The following is a 22,505-nucleotide window of genomic DNA, read 5'->3' as shown; positions in this document are numbered from 1 at the left end:
ACAGGGGACCTGCCTGTAAGAATGTTCACCCAGGAAACAGGCCAGCTGCAGAAGCTGCGAGGCTGGAGACTGGGCTGGGCCATCAGGAAGCCCCTGTTGGGACCCAGCCAGGGCAGGAGGGCCTGAAGTGGGCAGGGCAAGGAGCTCCGTGGTCAGAATCTGTCCAGTGGCCAGCTGGGTGAATCCCCTTCAGGTCTCCCAGGACCCTATTTCTGAACCGAGCAGGACCCCATGGCTCACAGGGAAGCACTTAACACTGGGCAGTAACCAAAGTTATAGTCTTCAGGCCTCAGTTTCCCCATCTTTAATATAAGTAGGTATAACTAGATTGTATTTTAGGTGCCTTCCTGTTCTGACGTCCTGTGAATTCTTTTTACATTAGATTCTCATGGTCTCAGGCACAAGCGGCCCTCAGAAACCTCATGGACACATGTGAAACTCTGTCCAATGGCACTGATTTGCTCTTCTTTGGTACTTGTGCATAGTAATCTTGCATAAACTGGAACAATCTCAGTAGAGGTCAGTTTGGTACTGTGATGGTTAATTTTGTACATTAACTTGGCTGGGCCACTGTGTCTAGATATTTGGTCAAATACTATTCTGGACGTTTCAGTGAAAGTGTTTTTTCGGATGAGATTAACATATAAATTGGTGGACTTCTGAATTGGAGTAAAGCAGATTCCTCTCCATAATTTGGGTGGGCCACATCCAATCAGTTGAAGGTCTTAATAGAACAAAGACTGGTTCCCCCTGCCACAATTGTGTGAGCCCAGCATTTAAGATAAATCAATCTTGCTCCATTTACACACATACATCCTGTTGGTTCTGCTCTCTGGAGAACCCTGACTAATACCAGCACTATTTATCAAAATTGCAAATGCTGGTTATGACCAATCCACATATCAGAATATGCTGCAGCCATAGAAAGGGATGCAGATTCTTTATGTATTGATATGGAAAGATCTCCAAGATACATTAAGAATAGCGTGTATGGTGTATACTCATCTGTGTAAACAACAACAAAAAAGAGAGTAAAAATTAAAATTCCCTTTGCTTATATGTGGGGGAAAAAGCCCTCTGGAAGGATACCAAGAAACTAATAGCTGGGGTTACCTGTTGGAGGAAGGCAGCAGGGGAACTGAGTAAACGGGAGACAGGGTAGAGGGACCTTTCTGCTTTATTCCTTTTTATACTCTTTGATAAGTGCACATACTCTTTGACCCAGCAATTCTACGTCCATATATCTACCTTACAAATATACCTCCACGCATGCAAAATGACATATACACAAAAATATTCAGTTGCAGCATTGTTCATAAAAGAAAAAGAATGGAAACAACCTAAACACCTATGAGCAGAAAACGGTAAAATAAATCATCCACTTGAAGAAACATGGTGCATTTGCTACAAAGAATGAAGCTGCTCTCCCTGTTCCGATGTGGAATAATTAAGTTAAATGAAAAAAGCGAGGTGCAGGACGCTGGGTGTACAAGTGCAGGCGCTACTGTCTGTGTGGGAAGAAAAGTCAAACTCTGTTTGCAATGCATGAAATAGCTGCAGAAGCACACAGAATAAACTAGTAACTGTGGTTGCCTCTGGGGAGGAGCGGGGAATGGAGGTGAGGAGGAATTACCTTACACTGTATCTTCTGAATCATGGGCACATATCTATTCAAACTTTTTAAAAAATTCTGAGGAGGAGAGGAGAACCACATGGTGGTGGGGGAGCTGAAGTCATCTAACACCCAGCATTTGGATGCTCTGCTGTTCGTGATGCTTTTAACCCGAGTTTCCCCTGAACTGTGTTTACAAATTCCAACTTCGGACTGCTGCTAATTCCACTGGAGACCCAGGGCCGTCACCACAGCCAGGAAGACATTTCTGAAGATCAGAGCACTAGCTCTCCGCAGGGCAGATTACTAATCCACGCATAGAAACAACCGGGTTCAGACCTTTTCTCCAGAACCTTTTTTATTCATCATCTCACCAACAGAGAAAGTCAGCTAGAACCAAAACAAGCTAAAGCAGCCTCAAAAGGCCCCCTCATTACAATACAACAGGGCAAGACCAGAAATGAGGACGGAGTTCCGCCTCAGCTCTTGCCCGAGTAGACTGAGCACGCACTTATACACGGGTGCCCCAGTAAAAACTGCTGAGCGATGCCCCACCACAAGCACGGGGCAGAAATCTCGCTGGGGGCTCCCCACAGGCGTCATTCGCGGTGTCTGCCTCTTCCTCAGCCGCCAACAAGCCCTTGCTTTTTTAGGGGGAGGGTGATCACAGGCATCTTGAGCGACGGCACCATTTATTTACTCTGGAACTTTGATTGGGGGGGGGGTGACTCAGTTTATCTCCTCCCCTGAATCTGAGACGCAAAAGCCTGTCTGAATATCTAAAAAGTGTCCTGGGAGAGACGTGGTGGAGGTTCCCTAACAAAAGTGTGCAAGGTGATTGTGCAGGGCTGAGTACTTAATCCCATTGTTTTTCAGAAAGCTTCGCACCTGGGCTCCGAAGCAGGGCCAAATCAGGCCCCACAGGCCTGTGAGCGGCGGCCCTCAGAGTAGTCACCACGGAAGAGGAGGGCGCAGGGAGGGGCACGGTGCAGAGGCAGGGGGACAGAAATCAGCTGAAGCACTCCATGCTGGTTCGGACTCGCTCCATCTCGTGCAGGAAGCTGTAGAACTGAGGCAAGGTTAACTCTGGGGAGAGAAAATCCAGCTTCAGGGACATGTTTGCAACGCCACAGAATCATCCAAGAAAATTAATTTCCACCCAGAGATTTTTTTTTTTTTTTTTCCTTTTTTGGCTTAGTCCATCTAAGCAGCTCTAGACAGGTAACTGATCATTATAAAGAACTGACAGCCTTGAACAGAGAATGGTTCTCGGCATAAGAAAGTCGGGAGGGTTTAAAATGGCCTAACTCCACAGCACAAAGAGATGACGGGCGCCATTCAGGATGCCCAACTGGATCCTACAGCAAGAGCTTCTTACTCTGTAATCCATGCCATTCCTTCCCTGTTTTCCCTTTTTTGAAAAGGCCCCTCGACCATGGGCTCTCTACCCTGCCGACGGCTTATTAATGATCCTCGTACCATCTTTCACAAGAGGAAAGGCAGTGGTTATAACAGAGCTCAGTTATGACTTTTTTCCTGGAAGAAATGACGTGTGTTGGGCCTCGTGAGCCACTGACTGAAAAGAACATGGGGAAGTGAAAAGGCTCAAAGGGAATTCAGACTCACCGATATATACATTTTCAGTTTGATTTCCTTTCTTAACCACCAACTTTAACTGATTAAGAAAAAAAAAAAGAAATAAAAAAATTAAAAGGATGACACGTGGTCAAAGTAATTCTCAAACCCTGAACTTTCACTTAAAAACCAAAGCATCCAGCTTCTAACTTGAGAGTTATACAGGAGCGGTCTGGATCGTTCACCACCAACACTTCTAACAATTCCCTAGATGACATGAACAATCAAACTTTTCTATTTTTATTTTTTGTGAGGAAGATCAGCCCTGAGCTAACATCTGCCAATCCTCCTCTTTTTTTTTTTGCTGAGGAAGACTGGCCCTGGGCTAACATCCATGACCATCTTCCTCCACTTTATACGGGACGCCGCCACAGCATGGCTTGCCAAGTGCTGCGTCGGTGTGTGCCCGGGATCCGAACCCACGAACCCCAGGCCGCCACAGCAGAGCAAGCGCACTTAACCACTTGCGCCACCAGGCTGGCCCCCAAACTTTTAATAATAATATCCGGATCCTATGAATCTGAAAGCAAGCATGTCAGTGACCACGTCTTTGGCTGATCACATTGCTCTGAGATATATAAGGCACTTCACTGGAATATCCACTTAATTGGATATTTAAAGAATCTCAATGTAGACTTAATTTTTAACCAAGTCAAAAATCTACCCATTTTCAAGAATCAAGACAAGACTTACTTGTAAAAAAATACTTCCCACTTTTTCCAGTTCGCTGCTCCCAGATGTCACTGCGACACAAAAGAGAAAAACAATAAGTGACTGGTTGAGGACCCACTCTGAAGACTGCAATCTTGCAGGCTGTACAGTAGAAACCGGGTGGGGGCGAGTATGAGGACAGCAAAAGGTGCTTTTCGGGAAGTCAACTTATCGAGAGCTGTGGATAGAAACAGCCGCTGAACGTGGACAGCAAGACAGAGCGGCAGCTGCTGGCCCCAGCTGTCTTTGGGGACCGAGGACACCTCTTCCCATGGAGGCTGTCTAAAAGCCTCTGTAACCCCAACCGACATCACCCAATTGACCCGGGACTGGCTGTAACCAGTTACCTCCAAATTTCCACTCCATATCTACCAGCTGGTTAATCATCAGAGTCTGACCTATGGCCCATCGAGCGAGGGTGGGGGCATTCTGCTTCCACTGGAACAAAAGCAAAAAGCCCAAGTCATAACAATGGGAAAACTCTCCCCTCTTCATTCTGCCCCCAGCACACCCAGGTTTAGTATTTATACAGACAGTGGGAAGAATGCAAAACCAAGGCTGGGCCTATACGCACAGATCTGGGGGAGGGGAGGAATAAAGAGGAGCAGAAGTCAACATAAACGTTTTCTTTCATTCCAAGATTTAATCCAGGTCGGAACAAAAACTGAATGAATTTATACTCAGTCAAATCAGAGGAAGAAAATTAGAAATGCACTAAATAGTGTTGTTTAAAAGCTGTATGTCATTTGCATAAAAGCAAATGAAAAACATTAAGCTGGAAAAATGACACATAATGATTGATGGTTTTTTCTTAGTCGGCATTTTCCATTTGTTTCTTTTCAAGAAATAAAGCAAGCAATCTTTCTTTTTTTTTTTTTTATAATTTTATTTATTTATTTTTCTCCCCCAAAGCCCCAGTAGATAGTTGTACGTCATAGCTGCACATCCTTCTAGTTGCTGTATGTGGGACACGGCCTCAGCATGGCCAGAGAAGTGGTGCGTCGGTGCATGCCTGAGACCCTAACCTGGGCCACCAGAGCGGAGCGTGCGCACCTAACCGCTAAGCCACGGGCCGGCCCGCAAGCAATCTTAATTAACCTTGATTAAGAGGAATTATGATACCTTTTCAGAGAAGTAAGTGGCCTTCTCCTCACCAAGACCTGTAAGAGAACAGAGGATACATTAACATAATAAAGAGCTGCAAGGCCTGTCACCAGGAGCAGCCTTGGGTGACGACCTACCCAGAGTGATGAAATCAGCCCGGACCTGCTCGGCTGTGAGACTCTTCTTCAAGGCACCTAGGAAACAGGGGAGAACTCAGTTAAAAAGGGCAAATCAATTAATCAGTCGGCATTAAGTATTTAATGACAGACGACAAGAGGAAGGCATGAAGACAGCTAGCTCCTGAGGATCTCACTCCAGCTGGGAGAAAGGGCACATCTGAGACAAGTGAAGAACAAGACAGAACAAAACACAAGGGCTTACTCCTCCAGAAAGTGTGGAAGAAGCCAGAGACAAAAGAAAAGAGTCTATGGACTTGGGGACGGGGGCACCTGATCTGAGGGAGAATGAGGCCACAGATTCCCGGAGTGAAGTGCAGGGAGTTCAGCGTCAGGCTAGGCACAGGGGCACCAGCCTAGAACTGCCCTGTACAATAGTAACCACTAACCACATGCACTTATGTAAATTTTAATCAAAATTAAATCAAAGGTAAAATTCTGTTTCTCAGTTGCACTAGCTATTTCAAGTGGTCAATAGCCACATAGGCCCAGCGGCCCTGGTACTGGACAGTGCAGATTATAGACCATCTCCATCTACATAGAAGGTTCTACTGGACAGCGCTGCCCTAGAAAATCAGCTTTCAGGAAGTACACCAAGAGGGACTAGACAGCCTGGCCTCTACAATTGACAAGTCACTTCCAGAGGGGCCCTCAAACCTTCCCCTCAGAAGCCCTGGGGGCTGCTTTGATCTGCTGGCAAACTCCAAATCCTGAAAACGTGTTGCCAGTAATCCCAGCTTCTCAACGTTTAACCTGCAGGCTACAGCCTAGAGTTGTAATCTGGCAACTGCTTTAAAATTTTCCACTTCTTCGTCTTCCACAAGATGGCTAATTAAAGAATAAGAAGACGTCCACCGCCATCCAGGGAGGGTCGTGGAGTGACACCCTAAACCTAGCCCCCACCCCCTCTCACTCCAGAAAAACAATCCTACAGGCTGTGGTTCCCTGCAAAATCAACCGAGTAAACAAAGGGAGGAAATCTTTTATCTCCAAAATCAGACTGAGCAAGGAAGCCGCAGGGAAATAAAAAAGGCAAGACCCCAGGAAACCGTGGCCATAAAGGCCCTCCAAGATGGGGGCCACTTCCCAGCCAATCCAATTAACTCATGACCACCACGTGTATGGCTCCTTGGTTTATATCTAGTTCAAATCCAATATGTTGCTTGATGATCCCAAAGTACTCTGAAGTAGGGATTATTATTGCAACCTTTAATTTACCAAGAAACTAAAGATCAGAAAGATTAAGCTTTTGGGGAGAAAATCTGGCAAATGCACATAGTCAACAACTGCACTGCCAAGAATTTACTCAACAGATACACCCTCGAAAGTACACTGCGATACAGCGGGAAGCTCTTCAGCAATGTGGGTAGTAGGGACAAAAAGTCAGGGCAGCAGGCCGGTTTTGGGGCATCCACACAGCAGCCTGGGTGCCAACATGATTTTGTTGAAACTTAAGTCAGACTACATGTCTCCTCTGCTCAAAACGCTCTAATAGCTCCTGTTTCACTCACGGCAGAGTCCAAAGCTCTTACAGCGCCCTGCATGATCTGGCCTCCTCCAGACCCCTAACTTTCTCCTTGCTTACTCAGCTGTTTCTATAATATGACAGGCAGGTTCCTACCTCCAGGTATTTGCCCTTGCAGTTCCCTCTGCTGGGAACACTCTTCTCAAGGCTGCACATGGGCCGGCCCCGTGGTCTAGTGGTTAAGATCGGCATGCTGCAACTCGGCAGCCCAGGTTCAGTTCCAGGGCATGGACCTATAAGTCTCATTGGCGGCCATGCTGTGGCAGCAACCCACATACAAAATAGAGGAAGACAGATGGGGCCGGCTGGGTGGCACAGTGGTTAAGTGTGCACTCTCCGCTGCGGCGGCCCAGGGTTTGCAGGTTCGGATCCGGGCACGCACCGCCACACTGCTTGTTAAGCTATGCTGTGGAAGTGTCCCATATAAAGTAGAGGAAGATGGGCATGGATGTTATCCCAGGGCCAATCTTCCTCAAGAAAAAAGGGGAGTCAGGGCCGGCCCCGTGGCTTAGCAGTTAAGCGCGAGCACTCCGCTGCAGTGGCCTGGGATTCGCGGGTTCAGATCCCGGGCGCGCACCAACGCACTGCTTGTCAGGCCATGCTGTGGCGGCATCCCATATAAAGTAGAGGAAGATGGGCATGGATGTTAGCTCAGGGCCAATCTTCCTCAGCAAAAAAGAGGATTGGCATTGGATGTTAGCTCAGGGCTGATCTTCCTCACAAAAAAAAAAAAAGAAGAAGAAGAAAAGGAAAGCCAAGAACAGTCTACACAGTGTGATCTCTTTTGTGTAAATAAAGAAGGGTATATTATATATCCTTATTTATAGCTTTAATTATGTCCTTATTCAATAGCTAAGTAGATAGATGTAAGGCGTATTTTTTTTTAACATATCCACAAAAAACTTAAGAGTGGATATCCTTGGGGAGAGGGACTGAGTGGGACTTTTTCTTTCTTTCTTTCTGTCATTTTAAATTTTCTAGCTGCATGTAGGCTTTTTTTTATGCGAAGGTGGTAAAACTGTGAGCTATTTTTGTTTCCTTTCTTGTACTTTTCTATAATTAAAAAACAAATGTTACTAAAAAAAAAAAAAAAAACCAACAGGGGCCAGCCCTGTGTTGTATCAGTTAAGTGTGCGCTCCGCTACTGGCAGCCCAGGTTCGGATCCTGGGCGCGCACCAATGCAACGCTTCTCCCGCCATGCTGAGGCCGCGTCCCACATACAGCCACTAGAAGGATGCGCAACTACGATATACAACTATCTACTGGGGCTTTGGGGAAAAAAATAAAATAAAGTTTAAAAAGATATATTTGCATCGTGCTAGGCCTCAAGCCCTAACTTCTTTTTCAGCCTTTTCTTTGGTGATTCCTTTGTCCTGAGCACAAGACAGGCCTGCAGCCTTGACTGGATGTCCGACAGAAAACTGTGGGAACTCCAGGGCTGGAGTCAGCAGAACCGTCACTTGGGGAAATTTGAGAATGTCCTTCTCTAAACACAGATAACCATCTGGGATGGTTTATAAAGTCCCTGAGCACCAATTTTCACTGAACAGTTGCCTTAGGCAAAGCCTCATTGCCATCACACAGTACGGGGGACAGACGGAGGTGTATGTGAGGGTGAGGGTTTCAGTTTTCGCAGGAAACAGCTGGAAAATTAGCAAACATTGTTCTAGCCAAAAATCTCTGTAAGCTCATTCAGTGTAATAAGGGAAGACAAGGAACAGAACTAAGCTTTGGTGAAAACTCCTGGAGAAGGAAGGAGATGGGAGAGGATGGTGAGCCACATTCATTCAGTGATTACTGACCCGGAAGGCTGACTGGCTGAATCTACCCCTTTGAGGCTCAGAACAGAGGTCACGGTCACTGTCTACAGATTTACTGGGCACTTGCTATGTGCCAGCACTGTGCTGGACGCTCGGAAACATCAAGGAACCAAACAGACAACAGTCTGCCCACCGGAGGCTCACATTCTACTGGGAAGAGAAAGACCGTAAGGATAAAGCCACATTGAGTATCAGGAAAAGTGCCACAGAGAAAAGCAAGAGCAGGGAGAGGTTGGGAGTCCCCGGGGAACTTAGTTCAACAGCTGATTAGATATAATTCGTGACTATTGTTTAATGTTGATTCTTCTTTTTTTGGCCCAGCCAGACAGAACTCCTTTGGGAGTGGGGAAGGGAGTTACCACCTTTTCTTAAAAAGCAATCAGTTACTGAGAACCCACAAGCGCCAGACATCTTGCTAAGTGTTAAAATAAAAACAGGCTTAACTAGTGGCCCCACTGCTTAGAGACATACATAATGATAATGACATTGTAATATCAGCAGTGGTGCAGCTAACACTTATTGAGGTACTTCATATTTACTATCTTTCTCCATTCTTGTAGCAGTGTAGGAGCTACTATTATGAGCTCTGTTTTCTGAAGAAACTGCTTCTCCCAGAGGTTAAGTAACTTGGCTCAAGGTCTCAGAACTGTTAAGCAGCCACAGTAACAAGTAAGCATACAAGGGTCATCTAGGAACCAAATGCAATGTGGGGGCCCTATCTAGATCCTGAGGAGAACACCCACTAAAGCAAATAAAATGCACAAGACAACGGGGAAATCTGAACATTGACTGCATATTTTAATTTCAGATATGATAATGGATTGTGGTTTGATAAGGGGAAAACACTCTTTATCTTTTAGAGATACATAACTAGGTATCTAGGAATGAAATGATACGCTATCTGAGATTTGCTTTAAAATAATCCAGTGTGCAGAGCAGCGAGGAGAAGTGGGCAGGGTACAGATGAAAGAATTTGGCCACAGGTTGATAGCTGTTGAAGTCAGGTATTCTTAAGAATTACAAAAAAAAAAAAGAGAGAGAGAGAGAGAGAAAGAGGGAATTATATATTAAATAGTAAAAGAAAAACATTAAAAGAAAACACGAAAACCACTAGGCTTTGAACCAATCAAGGGAGGTTCCAGCCCCAGCTTTTCCACTGTAAGATCTTAAGCGAGTCACTTCCCCTCTTTAGGGCTGTTTCTTTATCTCTAAGACAAAGATTAGACCAGATCAGCACTTTACAAAGCTTTTACTTGACCCTCCCCCTGCCAAAAAACAAAGACAGGCTCCTGGTTAACAGTCTCACAAATACTGGTTGAGCAGGTTTCTTTACCGAGGGACTTTTCGGAGCCTGAGATATGTTAACGTGAGTATGAATCTCCAAGGCTCCAAGGCTGGGAGTGCGGGGACAGTATTTTCTGCCTCTGTCTGACCCCTGAAGCCTTTTAATGATGAAAATACCAATTTGGGGAAGACTGATCTGGAGGGTCCTTGAGGCCCCTTCAGCTCTAATAAGCTGTACTTCTACTACGAGGTCTCACTGCTCAGGCAGGACCAGGATGAGGAAGGAGGATGATGGCCTAGAGGCCCTTACATTTCGGATTAGATTGGGAAAGGCTTTGAATGCCATATTAAGGACTAGAGACTTCATTACGCAAAGGAAACAGTTGAGAGGAGCAGCAAGATCCATGATCCACGTTGTGCTCCAGGAGGGTCCTCCAGGGCATGTTGGAGTCTGGGCTGGGAGAGCGGAGGCAGAGATGCTGCTGCTGTAACAAGGCATGAAGGGCCAACAGCCTGCTCTGGGATGGCAGCCCTCGGGACTGGGGAGAAAAAGACACACAGGCCGAGGGATGAGGAAGAGGCCAAGAGACTTATAAGCTACAGTCTCAGATGCTTAGGAGACGCTCTAGAAGAAATGGGGAATCCAAGCAGGAAAACTGCAGGAAGAGAAAAGTCAGATTGCCACGAGAACAAGAAGAGTAAAATAAACAAACAAGCAGAAATTGTTGAGAACTAACTGAGAAGTACAGCAAACCAGAGACTTCAATACTAGAACTCGAAAAGCTTGAAAAAACTGGGGGCATTAAATAGTCAAGAGGTGAATTCAGACCCTCTCCATTAGGTGAAGGAAAAGTTTTATCTCATAATTTGATATTGAGGCACAGGACTGAAACTAACGGAACTATCAATAAATAAAGCTGAAGTTAACAAGCACTGTATTAAGTGCCTTACATGCACTCACTCACTTATTCCTACTGCCACCACCATAAACTGCTCTTATGACTCCACTTTTCAGATAAAAAAACTAAGGCTCCAAGAGGCTGACTGGTCCAAGGTCAAACAGCGACATTAGGTGATGTGACCAGCACTCAAATCCAAGGAGCCTGTGAGGCCCACCTCTTGTGCTGTGCTCTTCAGGGTTCCCTGCATCTACAAAAAACCATCTGCTATAAACACTCGTAACTCATCTTGCTTGAAAAACATTCACCTAACCTCCCCCGGGAGGGTCACAGGATCTCCCAAACCCAGTTCAACTCACCCAGCATGCACTAAACACCTGCTTTATGTCATTAGTCTACTCGTAACTGCGGCCTCAGAAAGAAGTATGAGACCCGCCCCGACTTCAAGGAACCAGCTATCTGTGAGAGCCACGAGACAGACACACATAAAACAGCAAGAACAATAGAAGATTGTAAATGATTATGGGCCAAAATGAGAGCTGCAGATAAAAAACATCTCTTGGGAGCTGAGAGGAAGGGGAGGTCACCATGGACTGAAGTGGTTTGGGAAGGCTCTCTGAAGAGGCAGCACAGGGGCTGGAGCTTGAGGGCTGGGCAGGACTGAAGGCAGTCAGACAGGATGGACTGGGGTGGGCAGTAGAGATGAGAGAGACAAGAAAGAACAGAGGCAGGGACACCAGACAGAGGTCTCCTGAAAATCAGTATCTCCACCCACAGACACACCCATTCCCACAGGTGTAGGCCAGACAAGGAGACTAAAGACTCTGTTCTACGCTCTAGGCACCTTCCCACAGAACTTTCAGATAAACAAGCACACCGATGTCCTAAGGATGTTCACTGCGGCATTGCTTCTAAGGGTGAAAAGTTAAAACAACCAAAATGTCCAGCAACAAGAAATGGATTAAGTAAAGGAAGATACATTCAGGGCCGGCCCCGTGGCTTAGCGGTTAAGTGCGCGCGCTCCGCTGCTGGTGGCCCGGGTTCAGATCCCAGGCGCGCACCGACGCACCGCTTCTCCCGCCATGCTGAGGCCGCGTCCCACATACAGCAACTAGAAGGATGTGCAACTATGACATACAACTATCTACTGGGGCTTTGGGGGAAAAAAATAAATAAATAAAAATTAAAAAAAAAAAAAAGGAAGATACATTCAGTCCACGGGACACTACAGTCATCAGAAGAATGAAGTAACGTGGAGATATCTCAATGACATACTAGGGATGAAAAAATACAATTCTATGGCTTACTACCATTTATGGAAAACAGAACAAAACTAAATGAATGTATACATGTATGTCAGTCAGTGTACATAAAACTATAAAAGAATGTACACCAAAGTCACATTGGGACTGTGTCTCGAGAAAAGAGCAGGATGAAAGTAAAGGGGATTTTCACTTCTAACTCTCCATAGCTCTGCACTGGTTTAAGTCTGCAATGAAAACTTTTTCCTGTATTGAAAAGACTGCAAGTTCCCATCCAGCCTCGTGGTTCACATGCCTTTAACCTGCCGTGAGGGCAAAGAATGCAAAAATCACCAAAACAGAGGATCATAAAATTTCACAGCTGGAAACCTCGAGGATGTTCTCATTCAAGCCTCCAGAACCTCAGGAGCACATGACAGGGCGAAGGGAAAGATCCACACTAAGATACAGGAAGGTGCCTGATGGGAACCAACAGAGTAAGCCCCAACTTTTAGTGCACGTTGGGCTGAGATCTTGGGAAGATCAGCTTATTACTGATTTTTAACACTGCAAACCCGGGACACTGCTTCACCTCCTCTCAGCCTGGTCAACCGTGATTCTTTCTTTAAGTCTAGGCTCAAATGTTACCTCTCTCTTTAAACAAAATTAACTTTTAATGAAGTTGCCAAATTAATTCTAGCAACTTTTTAGAAAATACATAGCCCCCCAAAAATAAATAAATAATTAAAACAATCTGGAGTCCTACCACCCAGTACAGTCACAGTATCTTTTTTTTAAAATAGGACTGTGGTAGACAGTTTTGTAAACTAGTATTTTTATTAAACAGTATATTGTGAAAGGTTTTCCATATCATTACATTTTCCTCAACAGCGTCTTTTATAATTACTGCATAATTTGAAAAATAAGAGCAACCTTTTATTGAGGACTGTGCTAGGCATTTTATTTACATTATATCAATTAATCTTCAAAACAAGCCTCCCCTGCCAAAAAAAAAAAAGCTTAGATGGAGGGCAAAAACTGCTGGGGAGGGGCTGTTGCTAGGGTTTGGGAGAGATTAGGTACCTGGCCAAAGTCACACTATTGAGCAAGCAACAGACTGGAATTCACACCCAGGTCCGCCTAACTCAGAATCATGAATTTTTTTTTTTTTTTTGTGGGGAAGATCAGCCCTGAGCTAACATCCATGCTAATCCTCTTCTTTTTGCTGAGGAAGACCAGCTCTGAGCTAACATCTATTGCCAATCCTCCTCCTTTTTTTTTGCCCCCCAAAGCCCCAGTAGATAGTTGTATGTCATAGCTGCACATCCTTCTAGTTGCTGTATGTGGGACGCGGCCTCAGCACGGCCGGAGAAGCGGTGCGTCGGTGCGCACCCGGGATCCGAACCCAGGCCGCCAGTAGTGGAGCGCGTGCACTTAACCGCTAAGCCACGGGGCCAGCCCCAGAATCATGAATTTTTGATGTTCCCCTGTAAAAACGGATCACAGCTCCTCACCCCAATCTCCAGCTACTGGGCAATTTGACTGTTTCTAATTTTTCTCTCTCATCAACAGTGCTATGATGCACATCCCTACAGTGAAACTTTTGTGATCGCCTGCCCCCCAGCTAGGCCTTTCCTGACTGCTCTGGGCAAACTCTGCTTCTCAAACCATCTGCCACAAAAGACCTATCTTTTTTATTTTCAATCCATTTTGGACCAATATTTTCGTCAAATATAAGGAAAATTAATTCCTAGAAACAGGAAAACGAAAAAACACAAACAAAATATAAGCCCCAAATGGTTAAAACGTTAAATTTTATCTTATATATATTTTACATATACATTTACATTAAAAAAAAATACAAGCCCCAATTTAAAAAATTAGTGGATTCAAGAGACTTGGTCAAATTGCTGTAAACGTTTCTGTACTTTTCGTGTAGAGGACCAGATAAGTTTGGGGGCTGAGGCCGGGATGCAGACACACTTCGAGCTGCATCTCAATTATTCCCTCCAGACGTTATCTGTTCACCCGGGCTCCTTCCCTGCCCATGTCTGGTTCACTACTGAATGCTCTGGCTCAGTGCCCAGAGCACGCCTGCCGACTCTGCGGACTGAAGGAATGTTCAAGTAATGTCTCTGGCCTCAGCTGCTGGGAGAGGCTACTTACCATTAGGAACCAAAAGGAGGCTTTTCACGATGCTTCTGAGGGGGCCGAGACTGATCTGATTGGTGGTGGCAAATTCAGAGAGCTGAGCCAGAAACCTCTCCACCTGCCGGGAGGGAACAGCACAAACCAGGCCTTCGCTTTCTCAGCATCTCAGGACGCAGACCCACACTCGGGAACTCGCCTCATCCCAGGATACTTTACCTCTTTCGGCTCGGTCAGGAAGTGGAAAAGCACTTCTGTCAGGGCTGAGAACTGCTGTGAAGAGAGTAACACAGAACATCAGTAAAACTCTACTCCTGGGTCCATGTTCCCACATCCCATCCAGCTACAGACCCTTAAGAGGGAAGAACACACAAGTGCTGACTCCTGTTTGACCATCTTCAAGTTACCAATAGTTACAACACCCACCACCAGTGCTAACACATCTGTATCACTATACTGTCTGAAAAACTCGTATATTCTATTGGGATACTTGGGAGATATACATTGAGAGACTGTGAGTGTGCGCCCACACGTGCACACATACATCTCAAGGGTCCAAATACACACACACAGACACACAGAAAGCCGAAAAGGGAAAATCACTGGAACGTTAATAGCAGTTACTTACTTCTTTTTCTTTTTGTTTATACTTCCACATTATTATTCAAAATAAGCTAATACAAATATATAATTTTCCTCCCCCCCGCCAACAGAAATGGTGACAAACTACACAAACTTTCTCTCTACCTTGCTTTTTAAAGCAGTTACTTCTGTGTGGCGAGATTTTGGGTGATTTTTATTTTCTTCTGTTTTGTCTATCCATATTCTCTGGGGTTTTTTTCCTGCACAATAAACATCTTACTATGTATATGACAAAACAGTACATGTAACGCTTTATTACACAGTTTTAGAACAGTCTCATTCTTTTGGACATGGCATCCTTCTCTGTAGGTACTGTATGGTTAAGGACTGAATATTTGTGTCCCCCAAAATGCATATATTGAAGCCCTAATGCCTAATATTACTGTATTTGGAGACAGGGCCTGTGAGGTGACAAAGGTTAAATGTTGTCATAAGGGTAGGGCCCTAATCTGATAGGGCTGGTGCCCTTGTAAGAAGAGGAAGACACCCCAGAGCTCTGTCTCTGTGAGAAACATGTCATAATGACACAGTGAGAAAGTAAACCAGGAAGAGAGCTCTCAACAGGAACTGAATCTGTTGGCACCATGATCTTGGACTGACCAGCCTCTAGAACTATGAGAAATAAATTTCTCTTGTTCAGGCCACCCAGTCTGTGGTATTTCATTATGGCAGCCCAAGCAGACTGAGACACATATCATCACTTTCCCATGTTCCCTCCCAATGGACACAGTGTGTGTGGCAGAGTGGGGAAAACCAAGACAGAAGAGTTTAAAAGACCCAGATGTGAATCAGTGCTTTGATACTGACCATCCATGTGACCTTGGGCAAGCCACTTAGCCTCTCGGTGTCCCAGTCCCCATAGGGAAAACAAAGTTAATAATACATAGCTTCTAGAACAGTACAAGTGGCACATGCAAAACCTCCAGCACCGTGCCAGGCTAGAGGCTAAACAAATGGCAGCTATTATCAGAGCCATAACCAAAGTCACTATACCATTTGATCCACCTTCCTGAAGCAATACAACATGAAAAAAAAAAAATCACAGGCAGATACTTCAGCTCAAAGTCCTCAAAGTTGTACACAGAACATGACTGTCAAATGCACCTGCCCCTTTTACCACGACACACTAAACTCCACACAAACCCTTGGTGTGGCTCTGTACTATTCTATTCTAAAATGTGTTCTAGGGCCGGCCCCGTGGCTTAGCGGTTGGGTGCGCGCGCTCCGCTGCTGGCAGCCCGGGTTCGGATCCCCAGCGCGCACCAACGCACCACTTCTCCGGCCATGCTGAGGCCACGTCCCACATGTAGCAACTAGAAGGATGTGCAGCTATGATATGCAACTATCTGCTGGGGCTTTGGGGGGGGGGGGATAAATAAATAAAATCTTTAAAAAAATAAAAAAAATAAACTGTGTTCTATTTTAAAATATAAGGGTCCAGCCTGGTGGCATAGTGGTTAAGTTTGCACGCTCCACTTCAGCAGCCCAGGGATCACAGGTTCGAATCCTGGGCACGGACCGATGCACCACTCATCAAGCCATGCTGTGGCGGCATCCCACATACAAAACAGAGGAAGATGGGCACACACGTTAGCTCAGAGACAATCTTCATCACTAAAAAAAAGTATATATATATATATAATATAATATAATATAAAACTAGTCTTTGAAAATATAAAAGTAATGCATGTGCAAGGTTTTGAAAAGACTCAACTAACATAAAACATAATATGTTTCTCTCTTCCTGCCACACACCCCCGCCCCGTCCCACTACCCACAGGTAGTTATTTAACACCTCTGTGGCCTTCCCGTTGTTTTATTTAATTTCTTTTAAATATAAATGGGATCATACTGAACCCACTCCTTGTACCTTGCCCTTTTTCACTCATTTATATCTTAGAGATCAATCATGTCAGCAGATATAAATCTACCCAGTTCTTTTAACAACTGCATGGTGTTCGATTGTATAGACTTAGCATAATTTAGCTCCCTAGAGAGGAATGTATGTGTGTGTGTGGTGTGTGTATGTGTGTTTTGTTGGTGCTATTATAAACAATGTTGCAATGAATAACCTCTCACATATTTCTTTGTGACATGTATATCTATAAGACAAATTCTTCAAATGTATCCTAGGTTAAAGGATATATACATTTTGAGTTCTGAGAAAATGTTGCCAAATTGCCTTGCAAAGAAGTTGCACAGGTTTACACTCCCACCAGCTAATAGCACAGAAGTGTCTGCTCTCTCAAAACTTAATCACTGATACTCCTGGGAAACATTTTAACCACTGCTAATCCAGGGCTTGTCTTTCTGCAATATTTATGACATTGGGTATTATTAGTCTTGCATAACTGCTGATTCTATATAGTAAAAACAAGAACAGTCAGGACTCGTTTGGGAACGTGTCCTCAAACTGTTTTAGATTTCCCTTATTTCTTTAAAATTTTTTGCTGCAAATCTGAGGAACTGTCAGATCTTTGGCCAACTGTATTTCCTATGCTATCCAGGGCCTTTTAAAAAAGAGGGCAGCCAAGAAGCTCTCCAGCTGCTTCTCCATTTCCAGGCCTCAGCCTAGCATCAGGCTCAGCCTCCTTGTGAGGTCTCATCTCCCATCTCTCCTTTCAAGAGGGGCCTCAAGCAAATCTGGTCTACAGGCTGTTAGGACCCCCTTCCCTATCTCCACTTTCCCACACCCTCCTTATCCTTCAAAGCCCTGCCAAGATACCGTGACACTCCCAACAAGAAAGGGACCTACCCAGATTCTTAACTTCTGAGGCTCCCTCTTGGAACCTTGCCTGGGGGCACTTAGAATTTTCAATCTTGATAAGGAACACAAACATCTCCTAGCAGAGAAGGTTCCTTGTATGGCTTTGTATGGTCACAGAGCCTTAATTAATGTAAGTGCTCAGTAAGTATTTGTTGAATAAGTGTTCCCTAAATACTTTCCCCATTCTTTGCCTTTATACCTGCCTAGCTGTCTCTCCCTGGAATGCTCACCTGCCCACGACTATCCACAAAATCAAAATCTTAACTATTCTTACCAGTAAACATTAGGAAAAGATGCTCAAGACTATTCCAGATAAGAAATGCAAATCAGTAAAACAAGAAGATACCATTTTCATTTACTAGAGCTTCAAAAATAAAAGTTTGATAACACCAGTGATGTTGAAAGTACAAGAAAACAGACATGCCCACACACTGTTGATGAGAGGATAAACTGGGGCAACCTTTCTGGACGGCAATTTGGCAATCAGTATCTAATTTTTAAACGATCATACCCCTTGACCTAGTAATACTATTGCAAGAAGTATACCCTTCAGATAGGTTCCAAAAGGTAAATCCAGACACATTTACACAAAGCAGTTTGTTGACAGCATTGTTCATAAAAACAAAACACCTGAACACAACTGAAGTGTCTGTTAATAGGGGAGTGGTTAAATAAATTATGGTAGATCCATTTCAAGGAATATCACACAATCTCTTTTGTGTAAAAAAAAATCTTTTAAAGGATATCCATATATATGAGGCAGATGCAGAATTTTTTTTCTATAAAGATACAAAAGAAAATATTAAAACGATGATTTCTGGGGACAAGAGAAATAGGTATTTTATATCTTTAAATACTGTTTGAATTTTCTAACCATGTGTGTTGCTTTCATTTACAGCTAGGTAAGAGGATTGTAGTCCATTCATTTTCTTCTTTATATTTTTCTGAATTTCCTCTCATAACCATTCTAAAAATGATTATTTTTAATCCTACCTATTCTCACTTACCTAGGACTGACCATGGGCATCAGAGAGCACATGCAAATACCCTTAGTACTGTATTGTGTTTCCACTTTCTGACCTGCCCTAGCAGATCAAACCTCCCTAGCACAAGAGGCCGCGTCCAGCAAGCCTTTGTAAACCTCACATTAGTGGGGTAGTGGCTATTTGGTGTACAGCAGACATTCAGATAAATACCCACTGAATGAACAATAAATGGTGATGCCAATACTAACACGATTCTCTTTCTCCTCAAAGCCTAGGCCTCAGACACCAAAATAAATTCAGCTAATAGAGTGGGTCCTCAGAGAAATCTGACCACCCAACAAAGGGGAAGAAAATGGCCCAAAGGACTCTGGTAAGTTGCTCATCAGGAAAAAGCTTTCTGTATTAAAAACAAAGGTAAAGGTTTAGAGTGTGTTTCCAGGTTAGAAAACTAGTCAAGCTCTGATCTTAAAGGAAGTGGTTTATATTTTCCAAGACCACGAAGTTGGAGGTAACCTTAGGGATCATAACAATCCAGTAGCTTTAAAAAAGTTTTTTTAGCAGCAGAATCTTTTTTATTCTCCAAATGGAAGTCTTCCAGAAAACCGTGACACATAACAAGTAAAAGCTAAGCAACCTGGTTGGGGAGATCATCTACAAAGTTCTGTTCTAGAGTGTTGAATTCCCCAGGATTTGAAGTCAGGCACCAGGTCCTGAATTCCTGGCTCCTTCACTTCCCAGTTGCCTGACCTTAAACAGGTCAATTTATTTCCCTGAACCACTTTTCATATCTGTAAAACGGGAATAATAATAGCACCTACCTTTTAGGGTTGTTACACATAAAGCACTTAAAACAGTGCCCGCCACACGGTGTGTGTTCAATAAATGACAGCTATTTTTTATTTAACCACTGTGATTCAGTTTCCTAATCTGTAAAATGGGAATAATAATAGCACCTACCTTCTAGAATGGCTGTAAGGACTCAATGACTTAATATACACAAAAGCACTTAGAACTGTGCTGTCTAGTACAGTGGCTGCTAGCCACAGATAGCTATTGATCTCATGAAAAGGGCTAGTCTAATTTGAGATGTGCTGTATATGTAAAATACACACCAGAATCAGAAAACTTAGTACCAAAAAGTAAAATATCACATTGATATCTTTTATTTGGATTATATGTTGAAATAATACTTTGATACAGTGGATTAAAGAAAACATATTAAAATTAATTTCCTATTTCTTTTTAATTTTTAAATGTGGTTACTAGAAAATGTAAAATTAGACACGTGACTTGCAATTCATTTCTACTGGACACCAGCAGCCTTAGAACACGACTGGCATTATAATTAGTGTTACTTTGTGCGAAAACAGTAAGTTGTGGGGATGCTGAGATAAAAGAGAGGGGCCCCACCTCCTGAGAAGTGACAACCCAGTGCGGGGAACAGATGCACCTTTGCAGTGGTGGTGAGAAGTGTCATTTTAACCTATTTATTTCGGCTGCCTTGGTGGTATGAGAGGGACATCCCAACCAGCACAGGGCCAGGAAGCCTCCAAGTTTGACTGGCTGGCACCTGTGGCTGGAAAAGGGAGAAACAGGCTTTGCCAGCTCCACTACCATCGAGGACCAGCACTCCACTGTGTAGACTGTATATGGTTTCTTTCCTTGGGGACTGTCAGTGTTTCCCTTGATTGGGGGTAGGGGGCGGGGGTGAGGAGAGGATGACACCACCAGCCTGGCCCCAGACCTTGCCCTCAGGCCCAAAGCCCCACTCTGGCCTGGCCATCACCTACACCCACATCGAACCCCCAGATTAGCTGCCCCTACTCCAGGCTCCCCTCGGGATGCTAAGACCCTCCTCAGTCCCCCCAAGCCCCCTGGCCTATTATACGTCTCGGTCCCTCGCCTGGCCCACCAAAGCCCACGGCTCCCGCACGCTCCCTCGGCCTCCCAACGCCCGGAGTCTTTTACTTCATTTCCCCCAACTCGCTGCAGCCTCACCGAGCCTCCCCCCGTCCCTCTTCCAGGGCCCCGCCAACTCTCCTCGCTCCCAGGACCCTCGAAAGTCCCCCAGTCCCACCTTCCGGGCGCCCACACCCCCGGGGACCCCTCAGCTTGCCCTTGGGCCTCCCAAGATTCCTCGGCCCCCAAAACTCGCTTCAGCCGCCAGTTCCCCTGAGCCCGTCCCCGAGTCCCGCAAGGCCACAACGCAGCCCGGGCGGCCCTCGGCCTATCCCCCCGCCCTCCCTCAGCCCTGCGGGCGCCCCCCGGCCCCCGCGCCCGGCCCACCTGCGCGCCCAGCTGGTTCAGCTGCTGCATGTCGCCTCCCACGGCCTCCGGCACCGGGTCCCGCGTGCAGTGCAGGCGGCCCATGGCGTCCGCCCGGCCCCGGGCGCCGCAGCCCCGCCGCCGCCCCCAGCTTCCTCCTGCGCCGCCCGCCTCGCCGCGCTTCCGCAGCCGCACTTTCGCCACGGCCGCCCGCCGCCGCGCTCCTCCCCCGGCCGGCCCGGGCGCGGGCGGGGCGCCCTCGCGGACACGCGCGGACCCCCGGACACGCGCGGACGCCCGCGGCGGGGCGGGGCCGCGAATACCCGCGCCCGCTGCGCCCCGGGGAGCGCCCCGAGGCACAGAGCGGTCAAACGTGGGGCTCCCTGCCGGATCTCCCGCTGGGTGATCCCTGGACACGGAGCTTGGCCTCTCTGGGCGCAGTTTCACTCTCCGTAAAATAATCCCAGGCATGGCGCCTTAAAAGAGCGAACCCTGCTAAATGTTTAGAACATAGCCTGGCACACAGGAGGTCCTCGATCAATGGCTAGCTGCATTCATCATCATCGTTATTATGCGCTCAGCAGATATTTACTGCACGCCTGCTAAATGCCAGGCCTGGGGATAGAGAAGTGAACGACGCAAGCTGGTGTCCCTGGGAGAGCTTAGGTCAGAGCAGAGCAGTAAGGTCTCAAACCTGGGCTTGCATCAGCATCATCTGGGGGGCCTGCTGTAACGGCAATTGCTGGGCCCCACCCCCAGAGTATCTGACTAGAAAGGCCTGGGGTGGAGCCTGAGAATTCGCATTTCCAACAGCTTCCCAGGGACCACACTTGGAGAACCTCTGGAATAGAGGAAACCCACTCAAAAGAGTGCAAAGACTGTGATAGTGCCAGCAGTGGTCAGGTCGGTCAGGGGACATTACTGGGACAGTGACAATCACTGCAGCCCTGAGACACTTGAACCCTCATGCTGTCTTCCCAAGAACCCCTGGCAGTCCCAGGTGAGTATGACCCTGATCCCCATTGGATGGATGAGAAAATGGAGCCATGCTCCCTGGGATCCAGGACCTGACCCCAAGCCCAAGAACTTCTTCACCTACTCCTGAGCCCAGCCTGGAGGGTAGGGAGGAGGTGTGGGAAGGATTGGCTGGCTTTCTCCACCAGGCCTTCCTCCCTATCCTTCCCTAAAAATCCCTCTGGAAGGGAACGAACAAAATATCTTCTACCCAGAGGCCAAGCCCCTCCACTTTAGTCATTACTTCACTCATGCCTTCATTCAGCAGATAATATTGAGTGCCTAGTGTGGGGTAGATGCCCTGACAGGTGCTGAGACACCACAGTGACAAACCAGATGCAGTGCCTGGCCTGGGATAAGTCAGAGTTTTGTCAGGGAGGTCTACACGCACGTGAAATTCACGTGTGTGTGAAATTATTAACTGATGTGAAGATAGACAAAGTACTTTGAGGATGTATACGGGGCACTTGTCCAAGTCCAAGCTACCTGGAAGAGAGTGAACCTTCAGGTTACTGACAGACGAGGGCTGAACTCAGATGCTCTGACTCGCTGTCCAAGAATTTTTATTTAAAAATATTTTTAACCTTTTTAAAAAGATCCCTGTCAGGGCATTATATTTATTCATATATTTAAGTTAAATCAACTTGGTTTGGGTATAATTTATACACAATGAAA

The 22,505-nt window shown here is 45.7% G+C and overlaps 1 protein-coding gene across 2 annotated transcripts; it reads right to left on the bottom strand.

Moving 5' to 3' along the window:
* Window positions 1-1,944: 1,944 nt before the first annotated feature.
* Window positions 1,945-21,474, bottom strand: COMMD7 (COMM domain containing 7). 2 transcript variants are annotated; one of them, XM_087445423.1, is made up of 9 exons: window positions 20,838-21,474; window positions 14,376-14,426; window positions 14,175-14,277; window positions 5,200-5,256; window positions 5,081-5,118; window positions 4,306-4,396; window positions 3,941-3,990; window positions 3,239-3,287; window positions 1,945-2,698 (listed from the first exon to the last, which is right to left on the bottom strand). In XM_087445423.1, the coding sequence occupies exons 1-9, from the start codon at window positions 21,285-21,287 to the stop codon at window positions 2,622-2,624; spliced, it is 966 nt and encodes a 321-aa protein (XP_087301549.1). In that variant the 5' UTR covers window positions 21,288-21,474; the 3' UTR covers window positions 1,945-2,621. The 2 variants fall into 2 exon arrangements, with proteins under 2 accessions (XP_087301549.1, XP_014652285.2); XM_014796799.2 differs by having other exon boundaries at window positions 14,376-14,429; window positions 20,838-21,471.
* Between the last annotated feature and the right edge of the window lie 1,031 nt (window positions 21,475-22,505).

The sequence above is a fragment of the Ceratotherium simum genome, chromosome 21 (assembly GCF_057802395.1).
Source record: "Ceratotherium simum simum isolate JZ-2026a chromosome 21, ASM5780239v1, whole genome shotgun sequence".
NCBI classification, from domain to species: Eukaryota; Metazoa; Chordata; class Mammalia; order Perissodactyla; family Rhinocerotidae; genus Ceratotherium; species Ceratotherium simum.
Note: the sequence above shows the minus strand (reverse complement) of the source record. Positions and strands in the feature narration are given on the sequence as shown.